Genomic DNA, 27334 nt, shown 5'->3' with positions numbered 1-27334 from the left:
AATTATTTCAGTATTTAATAATAAATTAATACAAAAAAGATACATATATAGAAAATGAAAAACATTGAAATTATTTCAAATTAAAGCTCTGTTTTTAGTAGCAAATTTATTTGAACCAAATTTATATTATATTAAGCTTATTTTAAACAATTTGTTTAATTTGCAATTTTAGAATTCTTTATATACTTTGGTATACCTGAGTATGATGTGTATAAATATATCTAATATATCTTGTTACGTATGTATTCTGCTTCTTCAGAATTTTTTGTATTGCCATACGTATAAATATAAATAAAATTATATTTTAGATTCTGATAAATTAATAGATTATAAACAAATATTTAACAAATTCTTTATAAAAATAGAAACCTTAACAAGTTGTCTTTAATGAGCTGACATAAATGCGTTTTTTATTTGAACGCTTAAATATTACAGGAATAAACATTATTATCATTGATAAACGTAACATCGACGGCTAATGCAACAACGAGACTAATGCGTGATTTAAACATTCAATGCCAAAAGCAGCAACGTTGACTAGAGATCGCTATTGGCCAAGTATCAGGCAGGTGAAGCCAAGTGAGACCAGTCCAGACCAGACTGGATGGGAGGTGGTAGAGAAGCAACCAGGTAAAAAGGTAGGGAGCGAAAGTGAGCGCGTCTCCAAGAATGGGCAAGAAGGCGCGGTGACTACTGCTAAACGGTGACAGAAGGTATCGCGGTGGGCGACGATAGAGTTTGGAGTTTGTCAGTGGATCGATGTGCGATCGGTCCTTCCTCGATCGCGAGAAGCGCGGAGTCCACGCCCGTGTGGAATGTGCCGTAAGTTGAGAAAAGCGCGACGATGAGGTGTGCATAGTACGAACGTGGTATCGTAGCTGGTACCAATCCACCAGCACGCACAGAAGGAGAGAGAAATTGCGAAGGACGGAGAGAGACGGAGGGACGCGTGCCATGTTACGAACGTGTTGCTGATGCGATGCAAGCCAGTGATTCTCACCTCGCATCAGCACGCATGGAAGAAGAAGGCTACTCCTGCGCGTTCCTCGACGTATATTCAGTGAGCGTGAAGCCGCGGTGACGTAAACGTGCCCGCACAAACCGTCGTCCTTCTCCGCGAATACGCACAACGAGGAGTATATTTCCCATTTCTGACGGCGAGATGACGAGGAAACTCAGCAAGTTCCTGATACTATTCGATAACACAAATCTACTATACTTCCCTGGCCACTTCTTGTCCGGCCGTGTCCTCATAGAGCTGGACGATGAAGCTTAGTAAGTAATGTCTCTTATAAAAAGTCCAGGAGAGTATTGAGTTCATTGAGGCCGAAAAAATAATTTTTGTTCGTAAAGAAGTGTACGCGTTGGGGAGGAAGAAAAATTTTTTTTCCTGTGAGAGACGCTAGATTTACATAGATTTATGTTACGCGCTAGATCTAGTAAGTAACACAACTTTAATAATATGGGATACGTTACCGTAGCGTCTCGGGACTGCATTTCCATGTTGTGGGAGAAGGTGTAGTTCGGGTACGCAGTCAACGTGCCGAGAGAGTTTACGACAAAGAGAATTACATCGATTTTCGCATGCGGCTGTTGGGTGAACCAGGTGAAATAATTACTTTGGATTACGCAATTGAGTATACGCAATTCAATTGTATGCAATTCAATGCTTTAAATGGTGTTCTTGTCTTTAAATGTCGTGCCAGAGTGAATTATGTTATTGTACAATATATAATAGCTTAACAAAAATTTTTCACACTAATTTGCAAAGATAATTAAGGATAATATCTCGTATATATGCATGTTTTTCTCTCTGATGAAAATCGCGATTTTTGATAGGCGAAGGACCGTCGTTGCTATCTCCCGGAATACATAGCTTTCCCTTCAAATTGGGGTTGCCATTGGGTCTACCCTCTACTTTTCTCGGGAAACACGGATGGGTGCAATATTATTGTAAAGCGGCTCTTCGTGAGCCTGGTGGACTCACTCACAAAAATCAACAGGTCTTCATCGTCATGAATCCGATCGACTTAAATCTGGAACCTCCGATATTAGCGGTGAGCTTTTGCATTATGATAATCGACAGATTAACATTTGCAGATCTAATTTATTATGTTTTAAATTTAATATATTTTACGCGCGATTTAAATATTTCAAGTACCTATAAATAAATAATTTAAAATAAAATGTTTTAATTAATGAGAGCAAAAAATAACTATTATGAATAAACAGTTTCGTGAGTAAACACATCACGATTCAGACCAAGGAAAGTGTTTCGCGCGTTTAATTACACGAATATCCAGCGTTCATTACCATAACCGAGACCCAAATACTGGTCAACGAACTGGATGGAAAGCGTTGCAAATATCTTGACGCGAGGCAAAGAATTTCAAGTGATTATAATTCTACACATATACGATACAGATAAATTTAAGATTAAATTAATCGCGAGATATTTCGTTTGCGCGACGATTCGTATTCGTGTTGCGTTCTATGCGAGTTGCAACAGAACGATACTCGCTAAGATTGTAATAGAATGGACGCCCATTAGAATGTATTTGCATCTCTTAAAAAAAAAACGCATAAGAAAATTTTCGCGTTGGCGGGCAGCATTCAGAGGTTCGTATTGTTCTATCGCAGACTGACGGATGTATCCGCGAGAATATTGATATTAGAAACGCCCCTTTGCTCTCTGGGATATCCTTTAATCTTGGTTTCGATTTAACTTAATGAATTATGTTCGAGAGAGAGAAATTGTACGCGCGTACATAAATAAAACGCCTTCGTAATCGAACAGCAACCTGCGAGGCAGGAGATCGAACAGCGCGTGGGCGTCTCTTGCGTATCGGGTGGTCCCGTATTCTGCAGAGTGAGCCTGGACCGGGGTGGATACGTACCTGGGGAAACAATCGGTATTTCTGCGACCGTTACCAATCGCAGTAAGGTATACACTATAACTAACGTAACAGTAATTCTGACGCTTTTGTTACAATCACGACGATATATTTAGAGTCCGAAGAATTTGACAATTTGAACTGACAGGTGACGATGAAGTCGACCAAAGCGTCGCTCACCGAAACGATACAGTACCTGTGTCGGGGCAAAGTGCTCGCCAGCGAAACACGCGAGCTGGCTAGCGTTTCTAGAGGGAAGATTCGGCCGGGCGAGGGCGAGGAGTGGCTAAACGAACAAATGTACGTCCCTCCCTTGCCACCGACGAATCTGAGGGGTTGCCACCTGATCAACGTTCTGTATCACGTTTACGTGAGTGTTGGGGACAAGAGATATATATTTCTGTTGCGTTGGAGTCCTTGAAGTTCAATCGATTTAATGTTTCCCTCGCAGTTCGTCATAAGTCCGAAGAGTCTGGACAAAGAAATCAAGTTACAAATACCGATCGTGCTGGCCACGTATCCCTTGAGGCCGGAGGGCGCACCGGCTGGTACGGCGCCGTCCAAACGGGGCGCACATTATCCGTCGACGCTACCCATCTTCCGACCTTGGCTCGACGACAAGGCGTTCGAAATACAGGAGTGAAAGTTCAACGTTACGTATCTATTATTATATAGGATTATTGCAAAATGAGTGCTTACGTAAGATGGCACTGATTTTCTGTGATTGTAGAAGATCACAGCTGTGCCCACGCGCACTTATGATTATACTTCATGATCCTACCGTATCAAAAATCTTCATCGATTCTCGTATTGCTAGTCACAGCAACGCTCGTTTAAAATTTCAAGGAATCGATGGCGACCTTTGAAAATACCATATCTGGTGTGCAATTATATGTAGCCGCTAAGAAATTTTTTATGTACATGAAATCTTACGAATACACTAACAACACGCTAACCCGCTTAATTGCGTTCATGAAAAAATAAATGTATAAATTGTACATTATTGTGTAATATAACTGAATAACATTTTTTAGACGAAAACATGCGGATCAAATATAGGACGAATTAAAATATATTTATAAGGAAAAATGTATGTATAAATTGGAGAAAAAAATATTTAATGATAGAAAAATTTATTTTTAAAATACATTTAATTATCCATTTCTCCTTTCAATTTCGACAAAACCTGATCGGTCGTAATTCCCGATACTACAACTACCTTCTGCCGACTCCGAGATCCCTATAAGAAAAAGAAAAATTGAAAATATATGTACAAATTAGCGAAACTGCCTCGAGTTGACTGGAGTACTAACCCGGTCCAAGGATACATCTGATTTTCTTACTCCAAAAATCGAAGCTAAGTACTTGACGAGTTCGGCATTGGCTTCACCCTCCGTTGGCGGGGCGGAAATTGCGATGCCCACTGCTTCGTCGGAAATACCTATGAATATTCGTTTGCGTTTCTTTAGCAAAATAATTATGCGATTCCGTTAATGAAATACTTTTCTTTTTACAAAAAGAAATACATGACAACGGGAGAATTTTGTTTTCTAATAATAAAAAGGAAAATCTATTGAACTATATTTCTTATTACCGGTTACGTTGTTACATTTCGCTCCGGGTTTAGCTTGAATTTTAATCGCAACGTTTCCGTCTTTATTTAAAACCACAGGTCCCGTAGATGGAACCTGCAAACAATGAAGGCAATTTCTCGACACACTCGCCGTGTAAAAACGCGGGGGGAGCAATCAACATCCCGTTGCGGATATCTATTATTATTCCCGGAAAAGCGAGTGGTTGAGCGATTATCGCATAAATTACGCGCTGTTTCTGCACCTTATGTGCAAGAACCATAAATCTTTATTAGCGCCGCATAAACTTTCAGCAAGTTAATCGATCAAACGTAATACTCGCTGAGAAGCAGCCGCGGGCTACTTTCGGCCTAAAAAAATTTTCATAGCTGTCGGTAATCGACCATCGACATATTAATCGAGATGAAATATTTATTTGCAAATAATATGCTCTATAATTTATAATGATCCCTGCGTCGTTTTGCGTATGCGGGACGCGACAACGTCAGAGATTAGGTGAGAGGAGGATCTTTCGACGCGTGTCGAGTGATGATGTCACACAATCCACGTGCGATATTCCGCGCGATATATATTCGCGATCGCGCGAAGCACATCGTACGACGACAGATAAGCCAGCCGTGAGGTTGGCAGACGTGGACTAGTCACTTCTGCCGACACGGAGTAGGCCGGAGTATGGTGGAGTGTACATAACAGAAAATATGTCGATACATTATTACTTTCGCGACAGGTGATCGAGCATTGTGAGCGGGCAAGGAATCGGTAAGTGCAGCGGATCGAGAGACGCGGTTTCACTCACGTCGGTGCTCGCTGCCCTCGGCGCCTTTGCGCTCCTCGTCGTCGACCGCTGCTTCGACATTTCACGCGTGACGATAATTAAATACCCGCTTTTAAACCGCGTAACCATGTGCTCTCCCGCGTTTAACGTTCCGTTTGACGCTCCGCTCGCGAGATTAAAAGTCGCACACGCGCCCGCGATTTTCCCTCGTGCTACTAAGGCCTCGAAATGTCGATTATTTTGAAGTCTCTTAACCTGAATCTTGATAAATTTTTCACGGCGATGTCCGCGCATGTCAGGTTATTGCCAACCTAAACATGGTAAGGTAATGAAACGCGCACCCGCTATTTTCAAATACAGTGGTATACGGTAATGCAAATCAAATGACGAAAAGTCGGGCGTAAATAACAATCGAATTTACGCATCGCAGATCCAATATGCCGAAGAAATTTGTGGGTGAGAATAGCAAGGCGGTTGCCGCCCGAGCTCGAAAGGCAGCGGCCAAGGAAGCCGAGACTATCAAAAAGGCGCAGGAAGCGGAAGATAGGGCATGGGAGGACCACGATAAGCAAGTATTGAAGAAGAAGCAGAAACAAGTACGCGTCTAGAATTTATTGTGTCAACCGAAACGCGAAAAGAAAAGACAACTCGCGCGTCGGAATGCGAGCCGTAACGCACGTTTTATTACACGTAGGAAGAACTCGAGAAGAAACGTCAACAGCAACTAGAAAAAAAGGCTGAGGCGAAAGCTCTGCTTGAGAAGGAAATGGCAAATATAAAAATCGGCGGCAAGCAGCCAGCGTCGAAAGTCACTAGAGCCGAAATCGTGTCTGTCACCGAGAAACGAAATCAAGTGGCTATGAAGAAGAAGGAGGAGGAGAAGGAGAAGCCGATTGAGGAAAATTTGAATAGATTGATTTTGGAGGGCGAAACAGCTCACGGCATAGACGAAGCTATATCTGTTTTAAGGTAATTACGTGTTCGAGACGTCAGAATTGCAATTTGTGTAAGGTCTATAGACGATTGTACCGCTGACTTGAAGCTTTGTGGAAAATCTCGATATTTTGTAAAAGTATATATAACTTTTAGTATATATATTTTATCTCGATTTATCGTACCGTTCATTTTCAGTTCAAAGGAATCGGAAATTGATCGACATCCGGAGAAACGAATGAAAGCCGCGTACGCGAGCTTCGAGGAACGAATGATGCCTATAATCAAGGAACAAAATCCTACTTTGAGATTGAGTCAGTTGAAACAAATACTTAGGAAAGAATGGATGAAGTCTACTGAGAATCCGCTTAATCAAACGTCGAATCATTAACGATATTATAAAGTGATATCAAATGAGCGTGATGCGTTCGTGCGCATTACCGACTGATTAATTATTTAATTTTGTTAAAATAAATAAATAACAATCACTGCAACATTACGTAATCATCTGTATACAATTTTATTTGTAAAACATGACTCTTATATTAAAAAGTACTATATGAAAAATAACGACATATAAATCATCTTTGGCAAATTCTATGTGCTATTCCATAGCCTCTGTTAGTATTTGCTAGATCACTTAGAATAACTTTTATCTAGCGTATAATGCACCAAAAAATGAACTAATTTTTAAATTAACTTATCCGTTTCATGAAATAAAAAAGCAATGTTTTGTCTATAATTTATTTATCATATTTATATTGGTGATGAGAATTCCCATATTAAAGATTAAAATTAAAAAAATAATTGAATGCATTTTATACTTGATGATACATATCAAGTATCAAAAAGAACGAAATTTCAAAGTATATCAAAAGTTATTTTAAGTGATCTACCAAGAGACGTCTTGTATTTATTTTATATGTACATTTTTTTCTACATATCTGTACAAAACTTGGCACATTTTTACGAGGCCACGAACTTCGTTGATTTATCTTATTATTTAATCCGATTGAGTCTCTATAAATTATAACATCTATAATCTTACTTCTTTCAATTAAATATTATATCTGATTGAGATAATTGAATTAATTCCTAAGTAATTTGAGTCGATGCAATTTTGATATAATACAGTATTTAAGCGCACATTATTTCTAGAATCAGAATATTACTACTCCCATTTCTTGTTCTTCCACAAATCTATAAAACAATGTATCATGTGATTCAGTTGTTGGGGGCATTCAGCCATCGGACTATGACTTGCCATTGGAATAGCTTCGAGGAAAGCCTTCACCATTGTCTAAAAAGTTTAATTTAAAATAATTATATCTTGTTTTCAGAAACAAGTTTCAGTTGTCTAATTGAAATGCATGAACAATTTTAGATGATTTATTTTTCACTTATATACGTAATGTTTAATTGGATGATTGATCATGGTGTAAACTCACTCTCTCCATTTGACATTCTTGTACCAGCGACACCTTGTTGTCTCTTAGTCCATGCACTAGAAGGGTTGGTGTGCATATTTTCCTGTGAAAAGCGTAATCACCCTCCGGCCAGTTCATTCCGTTCAATACATATTTCATGTGCGAAGGCCACTGTTCCATCGGTTCTTGACCGCAATAAGGATGCTGTCGGCCTCGTGCAGAATAGAGAATATCTCGATGAAAACCGCACATTAGTAAAGGCGCAAGGATCGCCCTGAGACAGCAATGACCCGCGCATTCTGTGCTCGGTGGAGCAAGAGGGGTCGGACCACCGCCCGATATTAACACGAGTTGATGGATATTGCTGTCGTATTTACCAGCTAACGCTGTAGCAAAGCTACACCTGAAATTTGTACATACACATTCTCATATAAAAAATTTATTAATATACAATATCGTATACGATACATAAAAAAAGCTTCTCTTCTTTTTTGCGAAAGTAATCATTCGAGATAAATTAATCAAGAGCAAAAAAAGAATATTTTAAACGAACTATATCTTACCCGTAATTATGCGCGACTAAGATACACTTCTCCCCAGGTTTAAAAGCGTAATGGTGTAGAATAGCGTCGAGATCTTTGAGCAACTTGCCGAAATGATAATCTCTAGAACGTCCTGGCGCTGAGCTCATACCATGCCCGAGCATGTCGGGAGCGATGCAGGGGTAGCCGCGGGAAGAGAAATACTGCAACTGTGGCTCGAAAATTTCCGCCGAGGAACCAAAACCGTGAAGAAAGACTATGGTTGGTTTTCTATTCTTTCGAAGCGTTACCGAATCGTAGAGAACTTCTCCCATATTTTCCTGCGAAGAGATTTCGTCGAACTTTAGCCAGTTTCTGTAATCTTCAAGCTCGATAGGAGAACTCTCCGTTAATTTGACATCGATCTTTGATAGGGTTTCGTCGTTCGGAGACGAGGCTTTGTTGTTGCTTTGGAACTCTAGGCGTAGTTTCTCGAAATTCTTATTGACGGGATCTTCCAGTGACTCCACTTTCCAGTCGCGATCAGCCGACGACGTCTCAAGTTTAGACGAAGTTAATTCAATCTCCTGAGAGTCAATTTTCTGTTCTCCCCCAACTGAAAGTATTTTTTGCGAATTTTTCTCGAGACTATCCTCCTCCAGGTTATTGATCGAAGGACCTCTTCCCAACTTTTCGTCGATGATTTGCAAGAGGGACTGCTCAAAGCTGAGCTCTTGATCAGGTAGCTGAAACTCGATAGTCTCTACGCTATTTATTCCGGAATCCACGCAATCCAATTTTTCCGAAGGATTGCTTTCCGTCGGTATTCCAAGGTACAAGCCTGCTGTTCCACAAAAAAAAATATAAAAGTAGTGAAAAATTGTATTGTGTGCGTAAAGAAATTTCTTAAATATGAATCGCTTACTGTGTTTTCTTGCAGAACAATCGAAATCTAGAAAAGCTAGTTCATCAGTCGAACCTACGAAAGCGGGATTCACGTAACCCTCGCCTATCGAAACTCCGGCAAATTGCCGTTTACGGCTTTTACACTCATTTTCCGTAGTCCATTGTTTCTGCATCTTATCCGCTGGCAGGTGGGAATTGATATCGATAAAGGAGTCATCTTCGTCCTTCTTTATCGAAATTTTGTCTTTGGATTTGTCGGGCTGCGATTTCATCAAATTATTTTCCGCTTGCTGCCAAGGTTGTTGAGCACTATTTTTTTCCACGTTAGTTATATGCTTGACGGTATCATCAAGTACCTCTTCCAGAAGTGTATTGATATACCTAATAAAATTTAGTGTTGATTCTCACAAACGCATTTACTTTTTTAAATTTATTAAATAATGTAGAAAATTAACGAAGGAAAATAATTGAAGAAAATTCAAGATATTGCGATATTATTTTACACGATATTATTTTATACGACATTATTATTTTATTATTGGAAATATTCGTTCAATGATAATTACGCGACTTTCGCATTTTATTTTTATTCGCTATTAAATTGGGGAACATACCTTTCCAAATCCTTGACGATTTGTTGCTTCGCACTCTGCTCGAACGGTTGGCGATCGCTTATTAATGCCGAAGACACCGTCATCTCGTTCGCGCGATCGAGTTCCGAATTGTCCCGTAACTTTTGCAAATTCATAGAGACCCTTTGCTCCAGTTCCTCGATGCCACACGCGCTCTTCTCGGCCTCGCAGAGGCTCGTCCGAATGCGATTCAATTCCGCGGATATTATTCGCTCTTCGGTGGTGCTCAACGCGCTGGCGGACTGGCGGAAGGAGCACCTGCAGTTTCCGGACGGATGCGGCCTCCTGGCCCATCGATTGAAGAAGTTGTCGTTGATCGACTCCGGCCGGTCGACCGCCGAACTCTCGTAGTACCAGCCGCTCTTCAGAGTCGGTCGGAGAACGCGCAGAGTGCGTCGCGGTGCCACGATAAAAAAATCACAGTCGGGCAGCTCGATTCTGCCGGGACTGACTCGATTCCGATTCCTCCAGCACTCGAAAACCTTGCCGTACCAAGGAGACCCCACCGGAGTTTCCTCTATCTCCGTTGCCATCGTGTCTTCTTCTTCGAGACCCGTAGTCGAATCATACATACATCAATATTGCCAATTTTCGAACAGTCGTACACGCGACTGCCATAGCGGTGTGTATTTGCCAAGTCGCTACCTGCGAAATGAATAACATCAATAATTCATTGAATAACATCAATCATTTTCTGCATCTAAGACTTTAATATTAGTTATCTCAGTAATAGCAAATAAAAGTAGAACGATAAATAACAAAATAGAAAAAATATATACCGTTTTGTTTATTTAAATAATAGCCTTACTGTCTCGTCGACGTATTTTCCTCGTAATTGCCTGAACTAAATATGTAAAAAGTATCTACGTTCAACGATTCGTTTAATTCTGTAGAAAGTTTTATATTCTACCTCACTCTTCGTATGAATTAACAAACATTGATCTCAATACTGAATTTTATTAACTTGTCAGTGAAATTGCTACCCAGTTGCCTCAAATATCACTCGATACATGCCGTTTGGATCGCAAATGGCAACTGGTGTTATAATTATAGATCGGCGAGTTTTTATTGCGCAAATAGCGACTTTCTCGATTTACAACGCTTTTCCTGTGCGTTCCCTCATATTTGAGCGATAAGATTTACTCGCAAAAAAACGAAAGCGTTCTTGCACGGTCGAATAATTCGACTTCGTAGATAGTAGGTAGTACTATTTTCGAAAAGTGAATTTTATTCGAATATATACGCACGAGTTCGAATTTATTTTTAAACAATGAACGATTAGTCACGTGTTCTTGCGGATAAAACTTTGAATAAAAGTGTAAATTACGAACGTAATTTAAACTTACAGAAGGAGTTTAACTGAATAGCTAATTGTAGCATTCTTTTACAGCGACGTAAGTTGCCTATCTGTCGGAACAATCTTCTATTTAACCAGGAAAAATTCAACGTGTCAGATAATACGCGTATAATGCGCGTATAATTCAATGATTTCACTTTTTTTTCGTAGAAATATATTCTGCTGAATACATTTCTCGTTTCTTAAAAGTGAGCTTCAACGAGAAACAAGACATAATGATAATGTCGCCAATTTAAAGCATATTAATCCAATTGAGCGAATTATCCACATAAGAATGGTCTTGAATGAATCTTTATGCAGAACTATTGACAATTATATTTTCGAAATCGCCAATAATTTTATGTAAAAAAACGGTTTTGTTGAAATACATAAAAATTTAATTTGATATATAAAAAATATCTTGATATATTTGAAAAAAAATTTTTGTTTAACCATTAAAATAATTGTGTGACGGTCATACTTTGTTGCTAGAATATCAAAACTTTTTGCAGCATTATTGTTATATTTGAGCGTCTTACATAATTCAACAAAATGATGATTCAACAAAATTATTTTTAGATCCGTATCAGCTAAATTTGTAGCTTCAGAAAACTTTTTTTTTTCTTTTTTTTTTTTCTTATAGCATATACTTCGACTCATTAGATTTTAACATTTTAAAAAATAAGGGAATAAATTACCTTTAAAAATATTATTTTGCTCCGAAAATAGGATCGAGCTTTTATAGGATAGATTTTATTTAAATTCTAGAGCTTTTGTAAGTCCAACACCATCAATAGTACTCTACAGAAATATACATATAACAAATATTAATTACCTTCTTCAAGCGAAGCAGCATACACGTAACAACATTGCGTACACTTACAGTCTGAATGAATAAATATTTAACAACACTGAATATCAAAATAACACAAATATCGAACGCAACATGAAAACGTTCGCTTCGATTATCTTCGATTATCGGGTTGTCCTCGTGGGAGTTTAACAACCGTTTCGCGACAACGTGATGCGCCGGGACGCGATCGGTCGCGTCCTGCCGACCACTGTGTTTTCGTCGAGAAGCGTCAACACACGCGACGGCGATGGTGATGATGTTGATGATGATGGTGATGATGGTTTGTCAGGACGCCGATCGGAGTTCGCCGCCGCACGGACTCGCGTCGAATGGTACCATCGCGACGGGGCGTCATGCATCTTTTTTTTTCGTAGGCGTTTCTCAGCCGGCAAATTAAGTCGGGAAAATTGAGGACGATTAATACTTAAGGCACGCAGCACGTCGACTCACACGGCGGCCATTGTAAGTCTCGAACACACGGATGGGGCCAGTACGTTCGAGAGAGAGCGAGACCTGCGGTCCCCCTACCATCGGTGGGGAAGTCGTTCGTATACAGGGCGTTTAGAAAGTCCGCATCGGCTTCACCAACCTGCCTCTAGTTTACTTCAAACCACTTGTTAAATGATATATCTGTTATATATACATATATATGTTTGCAAAACACCATATTGCATCTAAGCGAATCGTAATCTTTGGAGTTGCGACTGACATCGTATTTGAGACTGATTTGACAATTAAAAAAATCGGAGTACCGAAGATTCGAGTGCCAAGGGTCTAATGAACTAATTCCTACTTTGGCGCCACCCTTTGACGAAGCCTTTCGTCAACGGCTTTGTACATGTTGCCTGGTAGCGGTACTCTCCCTTGAATGGAGGCTTCCATGACCGGAAGGGGCCTCATAAATCGCGATAAATCACGTACGTGGACGCGAGCGTGAAAGATTTTATAATCGTATGACCTATTAAAGCGCGATGACCGCGAATACAAGTACAGTAAAATATAACTGTACTAAGATACCGCGAGCACGGAAAAAAAAAACCGGATACATTGGGAAAAAAGTCAAATCTGATAATGCAATTTTTCAGCTGCAATCAGGCTGCTCAAATAACAGTTCGTTCTCGGGAATGCAGGGGTAAATTAAAATTCCGAGAGTATATTTATTCGCGCGCGACTTTATCGATGAGCAATGTAAATAAAGGAAACGATAGAGAGAGGATGTTTCCTATTCTAAACCTCAGAAGATTGTGATAAGAGCGAATGTCACTGACCTATTCGAAGCGTACGGTTTCGTTGCTACTGATATTCGCAAGAGATCGACAAACCATCTTTGAAATATTAAATTCAAAATTCTACCCTAGTAGCACTTTGACATAACATTGGTTATATTGGGAGTACATTGGCCAATGTTTTTTCAATGTAACGTCAATATTGATTATAAAATGTTGGTTCTAAATTAGGATGCGCACACACTCCAATATGAAAAATTGAACGGTCTAATATTGACCCAATGTTAAACCAATATTACTATTTAGACAAATCGTCTAAATAAGGTGAACCGTCCACTTTACAATATTGGACCAATATTGGGGATATTGTATTTGCATTATTTTCCAATATTGCGCCAACGTTTTGTGCTACTTGGATAATTGCAAACGATGCATACTTACAAAATTACTTCAATCCCGTTCGATCTTAATCACGCCAACATCAGACTCTGTTATATCATAACTAGCCAACGTAATTCTTTCGAGCATACATAAAAAAAAAATTTCGCGCGGTAGTACACATGCACACACATATACGTAGGACGCGATAATGACACGTTTTGAATAAATGTGTTTGCGGAACAAACGAGTTACGAGCGATAGCGCTCGAGGAATATTACGAGGAAGAAAGGTTCAAGTAGTAAACTCGAGAGTCGCCTTAGCGAATAAGACGACTAAAAATAGAGAATCGTTAAACACTAATCACATGGAATGCTGCAGATAATGCCATTTTATTATTAATTCCTTCGTATCGCCATATTTATTCAACTATGTGTGTCTATGACCGCATCCTGTCGCGACGCGGCCAATATTATCATTGCGAGAGTATGTTTTTAACACTTTGCAACCCCTACCTTCGTTACGCCGCGCGTAACCATCTTCACATAGCTTTCGGGTGAGAGAGGCGCCGCGCGGATAGCGGACGACAGCCTCGCAGCGGCCGGTGTTCGCGATAAGCAGTGCAAATTTGACGTTGCACTGCTCCGTTGCAGTGAGACAAGAGATAACAATTTACGTGTTAATATATTAGCCGACGTGCGACGACGTATCTTTACGAGGGCGTGCGGCGCAAACATTTCCAACTAAGACTTTGACATAGCGCAAACGCTGTCGGTAATGGTCGTTAACCCCGGGGCAGCAAGCCCGGGTATAATAAACGGGCTTAAGGTATAAAGGGTTGCGTCGCTCATCTCGTCCGATTACTCCGTTGTGAGAACTCGGCGAACTATGGAAGTGACGACGCACTTGCTCGTGTACCTTCTCGTCGGTTTGAGCACGCTCGTAGCGCACGCCGATAGAAACCCCGAGCAGAATGCCGAAGTCAACACCGAGGCACCGATCACCGAGGATCAGCAAAAGGTGTACGATGAATGCCGGAATCCGGACTACAAGAAGTACGTGAAGTGCTTGATGAGACCGAAGAGGCACGGTCATCACACGAGCCACGGAGACGGGGCGCCGGAAACTGGTAGATCACCAATCGTTATAACAACCGTGTAATAAACACGGGAATTCGCGTGTACCGCTCGGAAGCCTTCAAACATGTATTATGCAATTGCGACTGTTGCAGTTGCACGATCGTTTAAATAGATAAGCCGACGTATTAAATTAAAATTACTGAATCTTTTATAAGGTACAGACGCGCGGTTGCGCAACACGCGATTGGTCATTAACGCGACTTTCAAGTATGACGGACAAGTATAAGCGATACTTGTATCGCGACAGACTTTATTATTATACAGTTAATTATCCTCGATTATCTATGTACCGTACTATCTAAGTACCGTTTATTTTTGTTTGCCGCTGCAAGAGAATTTTGCTTAATGCTGCAAGCGATAAGCATTAAAATTCCACAGATCCTGTTCATTGTCTGGAAACGTGTCTAAAAAAGTGCGAACATCACTTGGATCACGATTGCGAGAAAAAATGTAGCCACTGCACGAAGAAGACCAGGCACCGGCATCAGATAATCACGGAATACGAAACGGAATGCACATCGGGAAATTGCAATCTAGCCAACGATGGACTAAAGACTACCAACATAACGACGAATATCGGCATTAACAATGTCATTAATCCTTTCGCGACCATTAATGGCAGTGGAATCTTTTTTCCCAATGGTACTACTAGGCCAGGAGACATTTTCGATGGCTGCTGTCGTGAGTCAAAGCCTCTATTTATTAATATAAGATTTAATACATGACTCCTTTGTGAAATATGTGCAGTTTAATAAACAAAGAGCGTAAAATCGGACTTATTTCCGACTCACAGCACCTGGCGGTGGTCCTTGCCGTCCTGGTAGTCCGCCCTGTTACCCGCCCTGGTATCCAAAGCTTCCAGGATATCCAGGGTATCCAGGGGTATACTCAGGGGTATACCCTGGAGCTGTACCGTCGATCCCCATAGTACCTCAAGTCTCGTTAGTACCGCAAATTACGTACGGAGTAGGATTCGGAGCTACGGGTGGGTGCGCGTACAATCAGTGGCTTTGCATTCAACAAACCGGCTTCCATGGAACTTCACAGGTAGATATCTCGTATCAAATCAGAAATATATTTTTTTATATATCAAAAGACGATGTAAAAAAAATCGTAGTTTCCAAGTGTGCAACCTGACTGCTCTGGATGCGGCAATCCTCTTTTGCGCTACAGGTGCGATGTAAATTGTTACGCAACTTACATAAATCCAACGACTAAAACACCTTGTAAGAGCCCGGATTGCGTCGGGGGTGAGCGTTTATTCTTAACTTATTAATTATCAATGTAAAATTAAATTTACGATTTCTCCTTTTGTAATCAATAGCTGACATTTCTGATTTTGTTCCCACGCATTACGCAAACGCAATATTATTATTTTATATTTTAGGTTCCACGTAAAAACATCTCGGATCTATTGAAGGAACAAGAAATACTTTATTGTTCATATTTACGCAATCAGCTATAGCTCATGTTAATAGCGGTGGACTTTGTAAGAAATTATAGCCATGAAGTAGATTTACCAGAAAACAATCCTTTGTATACTATTTACTGGAATAATCATTTATGATCAATTTCTCAACATTAATATATAAATAAAGGCAACATCATTTTTCTTATACAAAGATCTGACCACTTCGCTCATGTTCACATTGAATCGTAATACAGAAAAGGGTATACCGGTATAAGAGAGCGCGGCCATGTATGTTAGGTTGCCAATCTCCTGGCGCAATTGCGAGTATTTTTCACGTCACAATGAAACTAATTATAGTTAAAATTATCTAAATAAATTAAATTATATATTTGTAGCAAATATATAGAAAACCACGAGGCTTGAGAACCCGTTTGAACGTAAAAAAAACATATTCGCAGATTTATTATTTCGACATATGGCTATAGAAGTAGCGTTAGAATGTAACATGCATAATGTATGTAAATAAATGAATGGATGAACTGAAACCACAGACGCGATTGCAAAATTTGTCTTGCGTTATGCGTAACGCATCGGCAGCCATTGGCGCGTTGGCCGCCGGACGCATCGACTGCGTCGCGTGGATAAGCGATGTGCTCTCCTACGGGCGAGCGAGTGCGAAAAGACTCCGTCAGGTGTCAAGGTGAGAGAACAGGTGCTGGAAGCGTAGAGCCGCAATATTCAGGTGCACCATAGCGAAAGACTGTGACATTATGACGTTTACGAGAAGGCTGAGCGCAAGACGACCAACGGCACCGTTTTTTTCACTTGCGTTTTTCATCGCGCCATTGTAAGGCGCAATGTTGAAGGAGATTCTCTCGGAGACGATCAAGGATACGAAAACGAGAGATTCGAAGTAGTTTTTCCACAATCCGTAGAACATCGGCCGATATTTGCGTAGAGATAAAAAATATTAAATGACTTTCTGATCGGCGATCTGTGTTAAACGAAATACGGTAAGAGTAAAACGGCAGTAATTTAATTTTTTATCCTTATCAGAAAATCATTTAACATTTTTTTCCACGAACCGAAATAACGGCTTAAGAGCAATCAGCGTTCACGATAATTACCTGATCATTTTATCATTATCGCATTCGCACGTATCTGCTTCGAGGAGAGATTCCAGTCGCCCAAACAAAAAGTAGCGGTCTTACAGTCGTGAACCTATTACCTGCCTTTCGCAATGCACCAGCTTCGATAAGGTTGGATAGCGAAAGTGCTTGTAGCATCCCGAACAGGCGCAGCAGCGTGGGAATAGCAACTTGTTTCTCCTACTACCATCTTTCTCTCAATTCCGAGGCGTGGATGGATCCCTTTCTAAGAGAGTTAAGTGCGTCGTTAATGCGGCTCTCGCCGTGTGTTTTGCGGCGAGGGTAAAAATTAAAATGTGCCATGGGAAAGGAAAACAATTTTCTATTGGTCATCGATTTTAGCGTTCGTTTCTTTTTCGCACCTGAAATAATATCGACGTAAAAAGTGTCTCGTCTCTTTACATAGAAAGTTGCAACGTGTCAATGAGATGCGGATACGAAATTAATTTTAAAAAATATGTCACAGCTTAACTCCTTCCGTGGCAGTCTACTGGAATATCGTAACGCGTTTACTGATCGGCATTGGAAACGTCGTATCGACGAGACCCGGAAGCGGTATTCTACGAGGGGATATTTCGCGCGTGAAACGTGTAAACGCAATATTTTACCGGCGCCGATACGTACCTGAACGAGCATAGCTAAGCGGACTTGCCCTTAAGCGACGCCTTCCAACGTTATTGTATTGTTAGAGCAGACAGCTAGCCGGGTACGTGCGCACGACGCCGTCACCGTATACGCTACGTTATGCCACGCCAGTTTCTCGAACGATAAGAATGCAAGCGTTGCCCTGTGGCGGGCCGGACAGCGTGGGCCGTCCTGCCTCCGAACAATCAAATTTACAGCGAGCGCAGAGGATTGTTCCTGTTATTTCAGCCCACTCCCGCGCTAGCCGTCCGCCAATCAATTTCTTCTTTCGCTTCCTTTCAAAAGCGATGCCTTTTCTTCTCTGTCTTCCGGACACAGATTCTCCAATTCATTCGTTCTTGAAAAAACAAAAACGCTACCGTTGGCACACAAAAAAAATAAAGAGTTGCATATATTAAGATTTGTTATAAGGAGGATACATATTTATAGACGGTATAGTGTCACTGAGGAAGTGAGCTCCTCGCTTCCTTCCTTTTTGCCGAGCTGCACCTGGTGCGAGGCTTATCAAGCGGCTTATGACGGACCACCCACGGATATGTGTATCGGAACCCAGGTGGAATCATTAGAGCGAAAGATCGGCGCGTATATACCAGACGCGCGTGGTAACATCCGTCGGTTGGTGCATCAAAAAGTCATATACCGCGTCAACCCGTCAAGTTTCGCTCTATACAATATATTTTTTATAACTCTCCGTCTATTCTCCGTGTGTACTTTGCGTAAAAGGATTGAAGGGTACGCTGCATGATATCGCGCCAACAATACACGCGCCGCTCCTCCTCCTCCCCTCCTTCCATAAGGAACATTAAATTTTCACGGTTTGTGAACTCATTTCCCTGGGAGGCTCCAGGGAGGGTGCCCGAAGACGCCCCTCGAAGGCGCGCGGCGCGTGCCATCGAGTTCGAAACGAGGCTTCCAATTAACTCGAGCACATGTCATCCGCGCGTGCGTTGACTTCCTGCGGTTAAGAAACTTCGTCGGAACGCGCGGCAAAATGTTAAATTAGTAGAACATAGGAAATAAGTCGAAGGCAACAATGGGCATCTTACAAGCTTGTTATTATTAGCTTATTATTATCTTCGCGTTTCGGGTCTTTTGCGCAAAACGCAAAGTAAGAATATTTATCTATATATATAATCTTTGTGTAAGGCTGAACTTTGCGTGGCGCAGCTAATCGATTGTTTGCATATAAGGTCCATCGGTGGTCGTCTCATCGAGATCGTCATCGGTTAAATAATTCGAGGAGTCACTGGCCCGTAAAATGACCACCACTACGTAGGCATCGTCGAGAGCGAATGAAAGTTCGTTGGGGACCGCCCCACAGTCAAGGGTTAGCAAAAGTCCGTTACAGTTATTCCTTGAAGCAATCGTTCAGTCGAGCACCCGGGGAACACTAATGAAATGACCGGTAATCGATTCGCATGATTGGTATGAACACACACACACACACATGCGCGCGCGATCGAAATTTTAAAACGTGATCTTTTCCAGGCAGTCCAAATGAGTACGAATTAATCTAAAAATTTTGATTACCTTTACACGCTTACTATCCACGAGACACTTGTGACTCACGAATGTATATATGTATATTCATGAGTTACATTAATATTATCTATAACATGTCGATGAGTCACGTGTGATGATGTAATTCGTAAAAATACATTTCTCTTTAGTTCTAAGTTTAAACATTCAAATACGCTATCGACACGTCGCGTTCAAGCGAAAAGCGTCGGTACAGGTATGACGAAGAAACCAAGATGAACGGACAGTGGCCGTGTTAAATTGGGAATGTAAGCTTTATAGGGATAAATATATATCCATCATTAAATTTGCGATAAGAGAGACAGGCGAGCATTAAAGCGCTTTCCAGCTGAAATATACATTTGGTTATGAAACTATTATGGGTGCGTCCAATGATCATTTTGCAAACGATCGACTTCATTTGTCCGTTGTCCGGTTTAGTTATTCGCGTCTCTCGGGGAGTCGCCCATTTTCCGCGCGTAATTGCACGCCGCGACGGTACATTTAATTAGCTTTCTGATTGAGTTGATGAGAACAACAACCGCGCGTAACAGCGGGACATAATGATTGCTGCTGGATATTACGGAAGGATATGCAGGAGGAACGGTTGCTTTATAGGTATGGGTATTTTACATTGCTTATCGCGCTCGCCGATTGCTAAAGAAGTCGGCGCCGACGTCGGCGTGGCTTTTTTTCCTTTTCAATGTCGATTTTAATTTATTCAACAGGGTAGCCCACGACGCGGCCAACGTATCCCGAGTCCGGGTATTGTTAATCTTTTCACTCACGAGAGAATCGCTCGTAACGTAGCATCCGGTTTTTTTTTTTCAGTGAGAAAACTCGACTTTAATATCTGTCAGACGAAAAGAGCGACTTTCGATTTTCGTATCGATTACGACGTCCACTTTTGGGAAGAAAGCAAAAGAACGCCGGCCAAAAAAAGGAGTCTTACTAAAATTAGCTTATCGCGTTTTGTAAGAACTCGGCACTTTTTTGGTCGTCTCATAAATCAGCGCTCTATATTATACATAACATACACCATGTATCCGTGTTTCTATTTTATCGATCCGCCCGATCACGTGTCAGATTTGTGAGAAGTGCGTGGGCCACACGGACGTGTTCCTTAAACGCCAACGTTTCGTGTAAGTCTACCCGCGCGGCCTACGTTTTTAGATCACTGCTTCTGGAGATGACCGGCGAAATGACCGGATGTAACCGGCTGGATGTTCGACTCGTCGGTGTAGGAGCTTTTTTTCCGTAACGAGAGAAACCAGAGATTTTTTTCCCCCCCCGGCTGCTTCTCGCCGGACACCCTCCACGAACGTTCGTTTTCTCAGCTCGTTTTCTCAGCTCGCCAGCAGTAGCCACGGCGCGAATTACAGGATGAGTTTATGTTGTAGGAATCGCGAAAAGAGAGAGAGCGCTTTTTGCTCGGCTCAAGGCCTCGGCGAGAGACGTGAATGAATCTAGAACCTGTTTCTCTCCCCACAGGTTCTTCTCGCACTTGCCCGACTTCTTAGCACCGAGCCGAGCGATACGCGATAATTTTACTGAAAATAGCGTCACCAGCGCTTTTTACCGTGTCCGTTTACACACGAGCACAGTGGTGCGGTGTTCCGCGAGCGTGTGTTCTCGTCGAGCATTTTAGGGTGTCGGGAGACCTTCCTTCTTTTATTTCCTGCAAACTTATCCGCGGCCATCGAGTTGTTATCAGCCACGTCGAAATAGGCTTGCTAGTTAACGGGGCTCAAGGTCGGCTAAAAAAAAGAGATAGGAGAGCCATTGTGTCGTTTTGTTTTAACTATCATTATAATTAATATAATTATTAAAGGGAAAAAATGAACGGATAAAGAAAATGGGAGAGAGGGATTGTATCCCCGTACAGGTAGCGCCACGAGCAATCGGTGCTCTCGTGATACCGGCAGTTTCGAGCGAGTCCTGCCGGTGAACGTTCGTAGCCGGGCCGTACGAGCGAGCGAAGCTTCTTTCCTCTCGTCGACCGGTGGCAGATATCGGTGCATCGTTCCTCGAGCCGTTCCCCGGGAGCTGCCTCTTGCCTCCCGAAGCGCAGCGTGCGATACGACACGGACGGCCGTATAGGCAGTGTCGTCGACCGTTTTACTCTTGTCAGCACGCGGGTTTCCGGGTACGCGAGCGCGCGGTAAAATTAAGATCGGAGCCGATGACGCGCCGTTTCATCATCTGCGAGACCATGTTCGCGCGATCGAGGGGCAACAACTTCCTTTGATCGAAGGTAAGTCTCCATCACGGTCTTTCTTTCTCTTCTTGTTTTTTTTTTCACCGCTTCCATCCCAGCATTCGTAATTAATTAACTGCACACCTCTGCGCTTTTCAGTATCTCTCTTCAACAGACAACGTCACGCTGAACTGACTAACAATGTCGCGTTAAAACTGACTAACTCTTCCGCTTAATCCGAATAATTAAATAATTTGTATAGTTGCATAGTTATTCGGAATGTAATACGGAAAGTTCACTGGTTATGCGGTGGAACAGGATACAGTGTACCGGAGCGTTCCTCGCCTGCTCCTCATCAGTTTATACTCAGCCGCGCTTAACGCTTACTAGATATCAACACATGCTGCTTCAGAGGACATTGACGTATACAAACGTCATATACAGTTCCGCATAATTTAGAGCTCCTACATTAATCTTGCGTACAGTATATATATATATATATTATATATGTATACGTAAGTCACGTATTTACGATGCTACTAGAAACTGCCGACCTTTGATTTGACATAGAGATTTCTGTTATTGATGAATCTACGGCATTAAATTATCTCTTCCTACAGTTTATTGAACCTTAATCGCAAAGATAAATATTAGCTCAACTAAAGGTCAGAACATTTCCATCATTATTCCTGTCTGTCTACTCAAATATAAATTGTATTATATAAATTGTATTAGATTCCAAGTACAAATTTGAAACAACGCAATTTGTAATTTATTGAACTGTAAAAAGACATACTAAAGATTTCTGCGATTATTTTAAATTTTATTATTCGTGCAATTCAATTCTCGAAGAGCAGGAGGAACTAAAGTCATTTTGCAGTCGCGAATAATATTCCTAATTTATTATTCACGCATTTGCGTAAACTTGCTCGATTTTACAGAGAAATAAATATCATTAAAAAACACATATAAAAAGTTCGTGTCAGATTCACTACGGCAACTGCGATGCATAAATTTAAATATGTGCGAGCATCCTTCTTAGTTGAAACTTATGCGTTAAATAAGCATGCAATCTCTCATCTAATTATTATTTGCATCGATTTCACATTACTCACGAGGGTCAAGGTTTTCTAGGTCATTCTAGACATTATTAACGGTGTATTATTACATTTTTCTCATAATACTTGAGCGAATACTTGGATAACGTTAATCCTTTCACTGTGGCGATGATCCGTGACCAAGAAGCGGCGATACCTTGATGATGCTCACGGTATACGTGTAACAAGTGCGTATACGGAATAAATCACGGTTACTACGTAATCATACTCTACGTATTGTACTATCGCGCTCTATCGTCAATATCGGTACGTTGCACGTAATAATAATATCGCGTATTCGCACCCGCGAACGGTACGTTTCGAACGATAAATATTCCGCGAATCGGTACGAGCGTCGCATATCCTAAATAAGACAGTAGGTAGCGCGGCAAACGTAGTTAAAATCTGTCGCAAATAGTCTTTCAAGTAGCGCCGAGCGATCGTTTCGCGGCGAGCTTTAATGTCGCAAGTCACGCATAACCCATTTCGTTTGATCGTATCGACAATGTTAATACAAACAACGTAATTAACTGTCAGATGTACCGCGCGGCGTGTGCTGCTACGTGTGCACCGCGAACTCACCTATTTCAAGATAACGGTATGAGATCGTAAGCGATGCACGAGATGCATTACAGTTATGCAGTACGCGCCCGCTTTATTCCGCGGATTAAACACGCCCCTTTTAATGCTTTGACGGACAGCCGGGAAGTGCGATATTAAAGTAAGTGTAAGCATCCACGAAGATTTCCACGTACGATTGACGATGCGTGTAGATCTATATGGAAACCTTCATCTCGATGTCTCGTGTATTAATGTACCGCTCTACGAAATTTTAATCGAGAAGATGTATATAATAGCGGTTTCAAATGAGTTTCCTACCCCTCGTAACGAAAGCACAAGGGCGCGCAGGTGCACACATTTTTACCCCTCCGCATAGTACTCGTGATTATATGCACTTACACCAACCCATCATTTTTATGCGTCGCGAAGAGAAATTAAAATTTTGCACACCGGCTTCCCGAACGAATTTTTTCTCCCTGTAATTTAAATAGCGCTGAAAAAGTGTATAAAACTGTATTCAGCAAAAGTATACGGCCGTGCATTGCAGGTGCATTCGTCTATGCCAATAAAATAAGTTGATCCTGGACTGAATCTCTTTGACTGTGGTTATCGATCGACCCTCGATGCCCTTTTTTAATTATTTAATTACATTCAAGAGCTGCTTGGAAAAAGATCTGTCTGCGTTATTCGTGTAGCAAATGTGTGCCAGACCGGTGCGTTCGAGGACACGCGCGGCCTCAGGGCCGATAGTTTTACTTTCTACGGGACGCCGTTCGGTGAAGAGTAAAAAAAAAAAAGTTATGGGAGGGATACGGCAATTTTAGGGAGAGGAGAGAAAAGAGAGAAAGAGATCTGTCGAACGACCGAGATATTTGCCGCATTTTACGTTGGTGCGTGACACCGATTTCGAGGGACTCGTCGCGAATCGAACTTATATCTTTCAGAGTCGAGGACTTCAGAGAGTCGAACCATATTGAGAACCGGATTTTAAGAGCCAGACCTCTAGTCGCATACGAAAAAAAAGCTATAGTTAGCGGTCTCTCATTATGTAGGACTACACGTATAATCGATGAAATGATGAGGGTGATGGGTAGCTGTTGTCCCTCGTTCGCAAGGACAATGGACATCTGCTCCCTGGCTTCGTACCCAAGCGCTTCCCGAAAGGCATGGCAGGTTCCCATGGCTGGTTGGAGAGTCAGGTGTGCCTAACAGTGCAGACGCGAAAGCGCGAGCCCTGCGAAGGCATATCAGACACCCGCATCTCTCTTTCTATTTCTGTTCGTACGTTTGTATACAACTGGCTTTACACAAATCCCGTATTTAAGCAGATAGCATAAGTTTTCGGATTGCCACGAAGCAGAAACCGTTAAACCTTCTGCACTGTAAATAGAGACACTCTTACAATGTACAGTTCCTGTTAGAGCACCATTTTTTATTCCGCATTTATCCGTGAAACACATTTCGTAAGGTCGTTAATTTTATCTCCCATATTTGGTAGCCACGAATTCATCGGAAAATGAAGAGGTTGTGTCGTAATCCAACTCCAAATTAGGACTTTGCTCTGACTCCGCTATGCTAACAGCTTCGACTCACTGTTACTCGGTAACAGTTCGATGTAATTTTGCATAAATAACATTTTGTATAGATAGAAATATATAAATTACATATAAAGAAATATACAATAAAAGTGTCTTATAACAGAATCGGTAGAAAAATACTAAAAGCACGATTCCACTTATTTGTATAATTTAATAACTGGAAAACTTTATTTAGATTTTTATTGTAAATATACAGATATATATTAATTCCGGAACAAAGAGTTTTATTCGGTCCGTCGCAAAGCCAGGTAGATTCTTGCTATCCATGCTCATCGAATTCGTAATTGTATAGATCGTATCGAAGATAACAACCGTTACCTTAGTCTCTTCCAGATATATTCTCGACCAAGCGTTCTCAGCTTAAGTTTCAGTTTATGCAGTCGCATCCTCTCTTAAACAATGGTGCGATGATAGTACAATAGTGTTCCTTGAAGCATCTATACGTTGAAAATTTTATCAATTGCCAAACGTTACCGTTACGATAATCTTACTCTTTTTTTTTTTATCACTGATTCTTCAACTGAGCAATATTAAAATGCGTAAGCATAATTACATTTGTTTAATAGGCGTGAGAGTGTTCTAACTCTCCGATGGAACAAATCGTGTGGAGGCGATGCAAATGCGATGCGAAAAAAAAAAACAAGGAATAAGAGGAAGAGAACATGTAAACGGGTTCATTGTCCGATTACCTACCTGCAATGCTCTTCTTGCGGTTCATTTGCTCCTTTTTTATTCAAAAACGCGGAACACACATATGAGCGAACGACAGATGTACATACGCGACGGCGACCGTTTTGTGGACGAGGGCTGACGTCATCCGACGACAAACCTTTCAAGGAAGTCCGAGGCTGTCTCACGAAGCCTCTACCTTTCCCTTCTACGTTTCTCTTCTTTCTTTACTTTTCTTCCTTTATACGTATAGGGTGTTCCGTAGAAATTACCGTAGCCGATACCGGTAGAATCTTTAAATTTAAGGGGCGTTTTCCTCGATTTAAGTTTCAACATTATGAGTACTCGTTACAAGTTTACAAATGCAATATGTTAAAATAAAGAAAGGGAAAAAATGATAAAATACGTGCTTATCAACTGTAAAATTCATTATTTACTTTCCGCGTGCTTGAAACGTCTTCCGTTTGCACATACATATATATTTATGCATTTATGCTATAATTTGCGTTATAGTCAGTAATTTTATTTGCAGCACACGTTTGCGATGCGTCTATTTAAACGTTATATGCCCGACACGAGCCCACAGCTCGTTTCGGCTGTACCTATATCTCAAGACGTTGCGACTACGAATAATGCCGAAAGCAATGCGTCGGAAAGATCGGAGAAGAAGTCGAAGACAGATGATAGATTGGAAGGTACTCTTCCTGACAAAGAAGAAATTGACACGCAGAAAGAATCAACTGACTCCTCTATTCTGACTCGTAAAGGTAGGAATATATTAAGATGATATATAACACACAAAATAGTGCCAAGAAAAGTCATTACTTTATTTACTTTTTTCCTCTAATAGTAATAAATAACAGTCATTTTTACCAAATAATATTTTCTTGATAATAGTTTTAAATTTATCACAAATTTTAGGAAAATCTATTATTATATATTTAAAAACTGAAATTTATACTCCTTCAAAGAATATTATAAAATTGAATCGAAGAAAAGTCTAAATAATAGTAAGTCAAAATTTTATTTCCAACTTAATATTCTTGACTGAAGTATTAAGTTACTAATTAGGATTTAGAATATATTTTGAATAAATTGATGCTTATGATGAACATGATAGATTTGCGGATATATAAACTTATGAATCGTTTGAAATAAGTGATATTTATTTAATTCAAGTACCTACATATTTTTCTGTACGTATGTGGTACACCGAAGTTTATTTTAAATAAAAATTACTTGTTTCAAGTAAATAATGAATGTATTTTAAGACTATTATCAAAAAGATATTTTTAACAAAGATAATCGTTACTTAACATATTACGCCGAGTTTATTCCGTTTAATTTTTCGTTTGCGCCGCACGACATCATCAACTTGAGCGATGCTGACTCAAGATCTTAAAATTGTAATGTTTAATATCAGGATATTATTTCTCTCTTTTTACTTATATTTTATATTGTTGGTCACCGGTGGCCAGCACCGGCATTTAGCATGTTAAAAGAAGAAAATTAAAAAATTAATAACTGCTTTTTTTAGCACAAAAATATTGTTTTTATGCGTAATAATGTGCGTACATTTCGCGCAGCATTCGTATTTATATCGCTTTGCTTTTATCCATAATAAACAATAACAAAGTTAAGATTAATCTTGATTGAGGTCTTAAAATTGATTGCACCTTTGCCCCCTCTCGAAAGGACTTTCGACGTGGGGGCGAAAGATGGGACGACGATGGGATCAAATGAAGAGATCGGACAGCTCCGAATTGCTTTCAGTGCCACGACGACGACGACGGTGGAGCCCGCATCGGAAAATCGGCTACGATCAGATGTCAAACGAGAACGAAAATGTAACATAACAGTAGCTTAACATACACTACG

General features: G+C 40.8%; 6 protein-coding genes across 8 annotated transcripts in view; 4 read left to right on the top strand and 2 right to left on the bottom strand.

Annotated features, from left to right (window-relative positions):
- The window catches only part of LOC105837988, a 62779-nt gene that overhangs the window by 31599 nt on the left and 3846 nt on the right, over positions 1-27334 (top strand). Inside the window, 2 exon segments of the mRNA XM_036284278.1 lie at positions 25989-26223; positions 27152-27303. Of these exon segments, the coding sequence (XP_036140171.1) occupies positions 26001-26223; positions 27152-27303 (375 nt within the window). The 5' untranslated portion in view covers positions 25989-26000.
- LOC105837976 (arrestin domain-containing protein 2) lies at positions 242-4026 on the top strand. Its single transcript, XM_012683210.3, has 6 exons — positions 242-1275; positions 1482-1606; positions 1840-2057; positions 2798-2944; positions 3043-3264; positions 3346-4026. Exons 1-6 carry the CDS (start codon positions 1163-1165, stop codon positions 3535-3537), a joined length of 1017 nt encoding a protein of 338 aa, XP_012538664.1. The 5' UTR covers positions 242-1162; the 3' UTR covers positions 3538-4026.
- On the bottom strand, positions 4009-5586 carry LOC105837980 (UPF0235 protein C15orf40 homolog). Its single transcript, XM_012683214.3, has 4 exons — positions 5283-5586; positions 4489-4582; positions 4208-4335; positions 4009-4134 (listed from the first exon to the last, which is right to left on the bottom strand). Exons 1-4 carry the CDS (start codon positions 5553-5555, stop codon positions 4045-4047), a joined length of 585 nt encoding a protein of 194 aa, XP_012538668.1. The 5' UTR covers positions 5556-5586; the 3' UTR covers positions 4009-4044.
- On the top strand, positions 4642-6761 carry LOC105837978 (coiled-coil domain-containing protein 124). 2 transcript variants are annotated; one of them, XM_012683212.3, is made up of 4 exons: positions 4642-5245; positions 5692-5857; positions 5956-6230; positions 6393-6761. In XM_012683212.3, exons 2-4 carry the CDS (start codon positions 5699-5701, stop codon positions 6583-6585), a joined length of 627 nt encoding a protein of 208 aa, XP_012538666.1. In that variant the 5' UTR covers positions 4642-5245; positions 5692-5698; the 3' UTR covers positions 6586-6761. The 2 variants fall into 2 exon arrangements, with proteins under 2 accessions (XP_012538666.1, XP_028046637.2); XM_028190836.2 differs by lacking the exon at positions 4642-5245 and adding an exon at positions 5448-5586.
- On the bottom strand, positions 6699-12863 carry LOC105837974. Of its 2 annotated transcripts, none has more exons than XM_012683207.3 (6): positions 11852-12863; positions 9663-10325; positions 9068-9429; positions 8185-8983; positions 7643-8024; positions 6699-7494 (listed from the first exon to the last, which is right to left on the bottom strand). In XM_012683207.3, exons 2-6 carry the CDS (start codon positions 10250-10252, stop codon positions 7366-7368), a joined length of 2262 nt encoding a protein of 753 aa, XP_012538661.1. In that variant the 5' UTR covers positions 10253-10325; positions 11852-12863; the 3' UTR covers positions 6699-7365. The 2 variants fall into 2 exon arrangements, with proteins under 2 accessions (XP_012538661.1, XP_012538660.1); XM_012683206.3 differs by having other exon boundaries at positions 8185-8986; positions 11852-12855.
- Positions 13066-23986, top strand: LOC105837972. Its single transcript, XM_012683204.3, has 5 exons — positions 13066-14602; positions 14991-15293; positions 15406-15659; positions 15730-15862; positions 16000-23986. The coding sequence occupies exons 1-5, from the start codon at positions 14362-14364 to the stop codon at positions 16008-16010; spliced, it is 942 nt and encodes a 313-aa protein (XP_012538658.1). The 5' UTR covers positions 13066-14361; the 3' UTR covers positions 16011-23986.

This window comes from Monomorium pharaonis, chromosome 3, assembly GCF_013373865.1.
Source record: "Monomorium pharaonis isolate MP-MQ-018 chromosome 3, ASM1337386v2, whole genome shotgun sequence".
NCBI lineage: Eukaryota > Metazoa > Arthropoda > Insecta > Hymenoptera > Formicidae > Monomorium > Monomorium pharaonis.
This window is presented reverse-complemented; position numbering and strand designations above follow the sequence as displayed.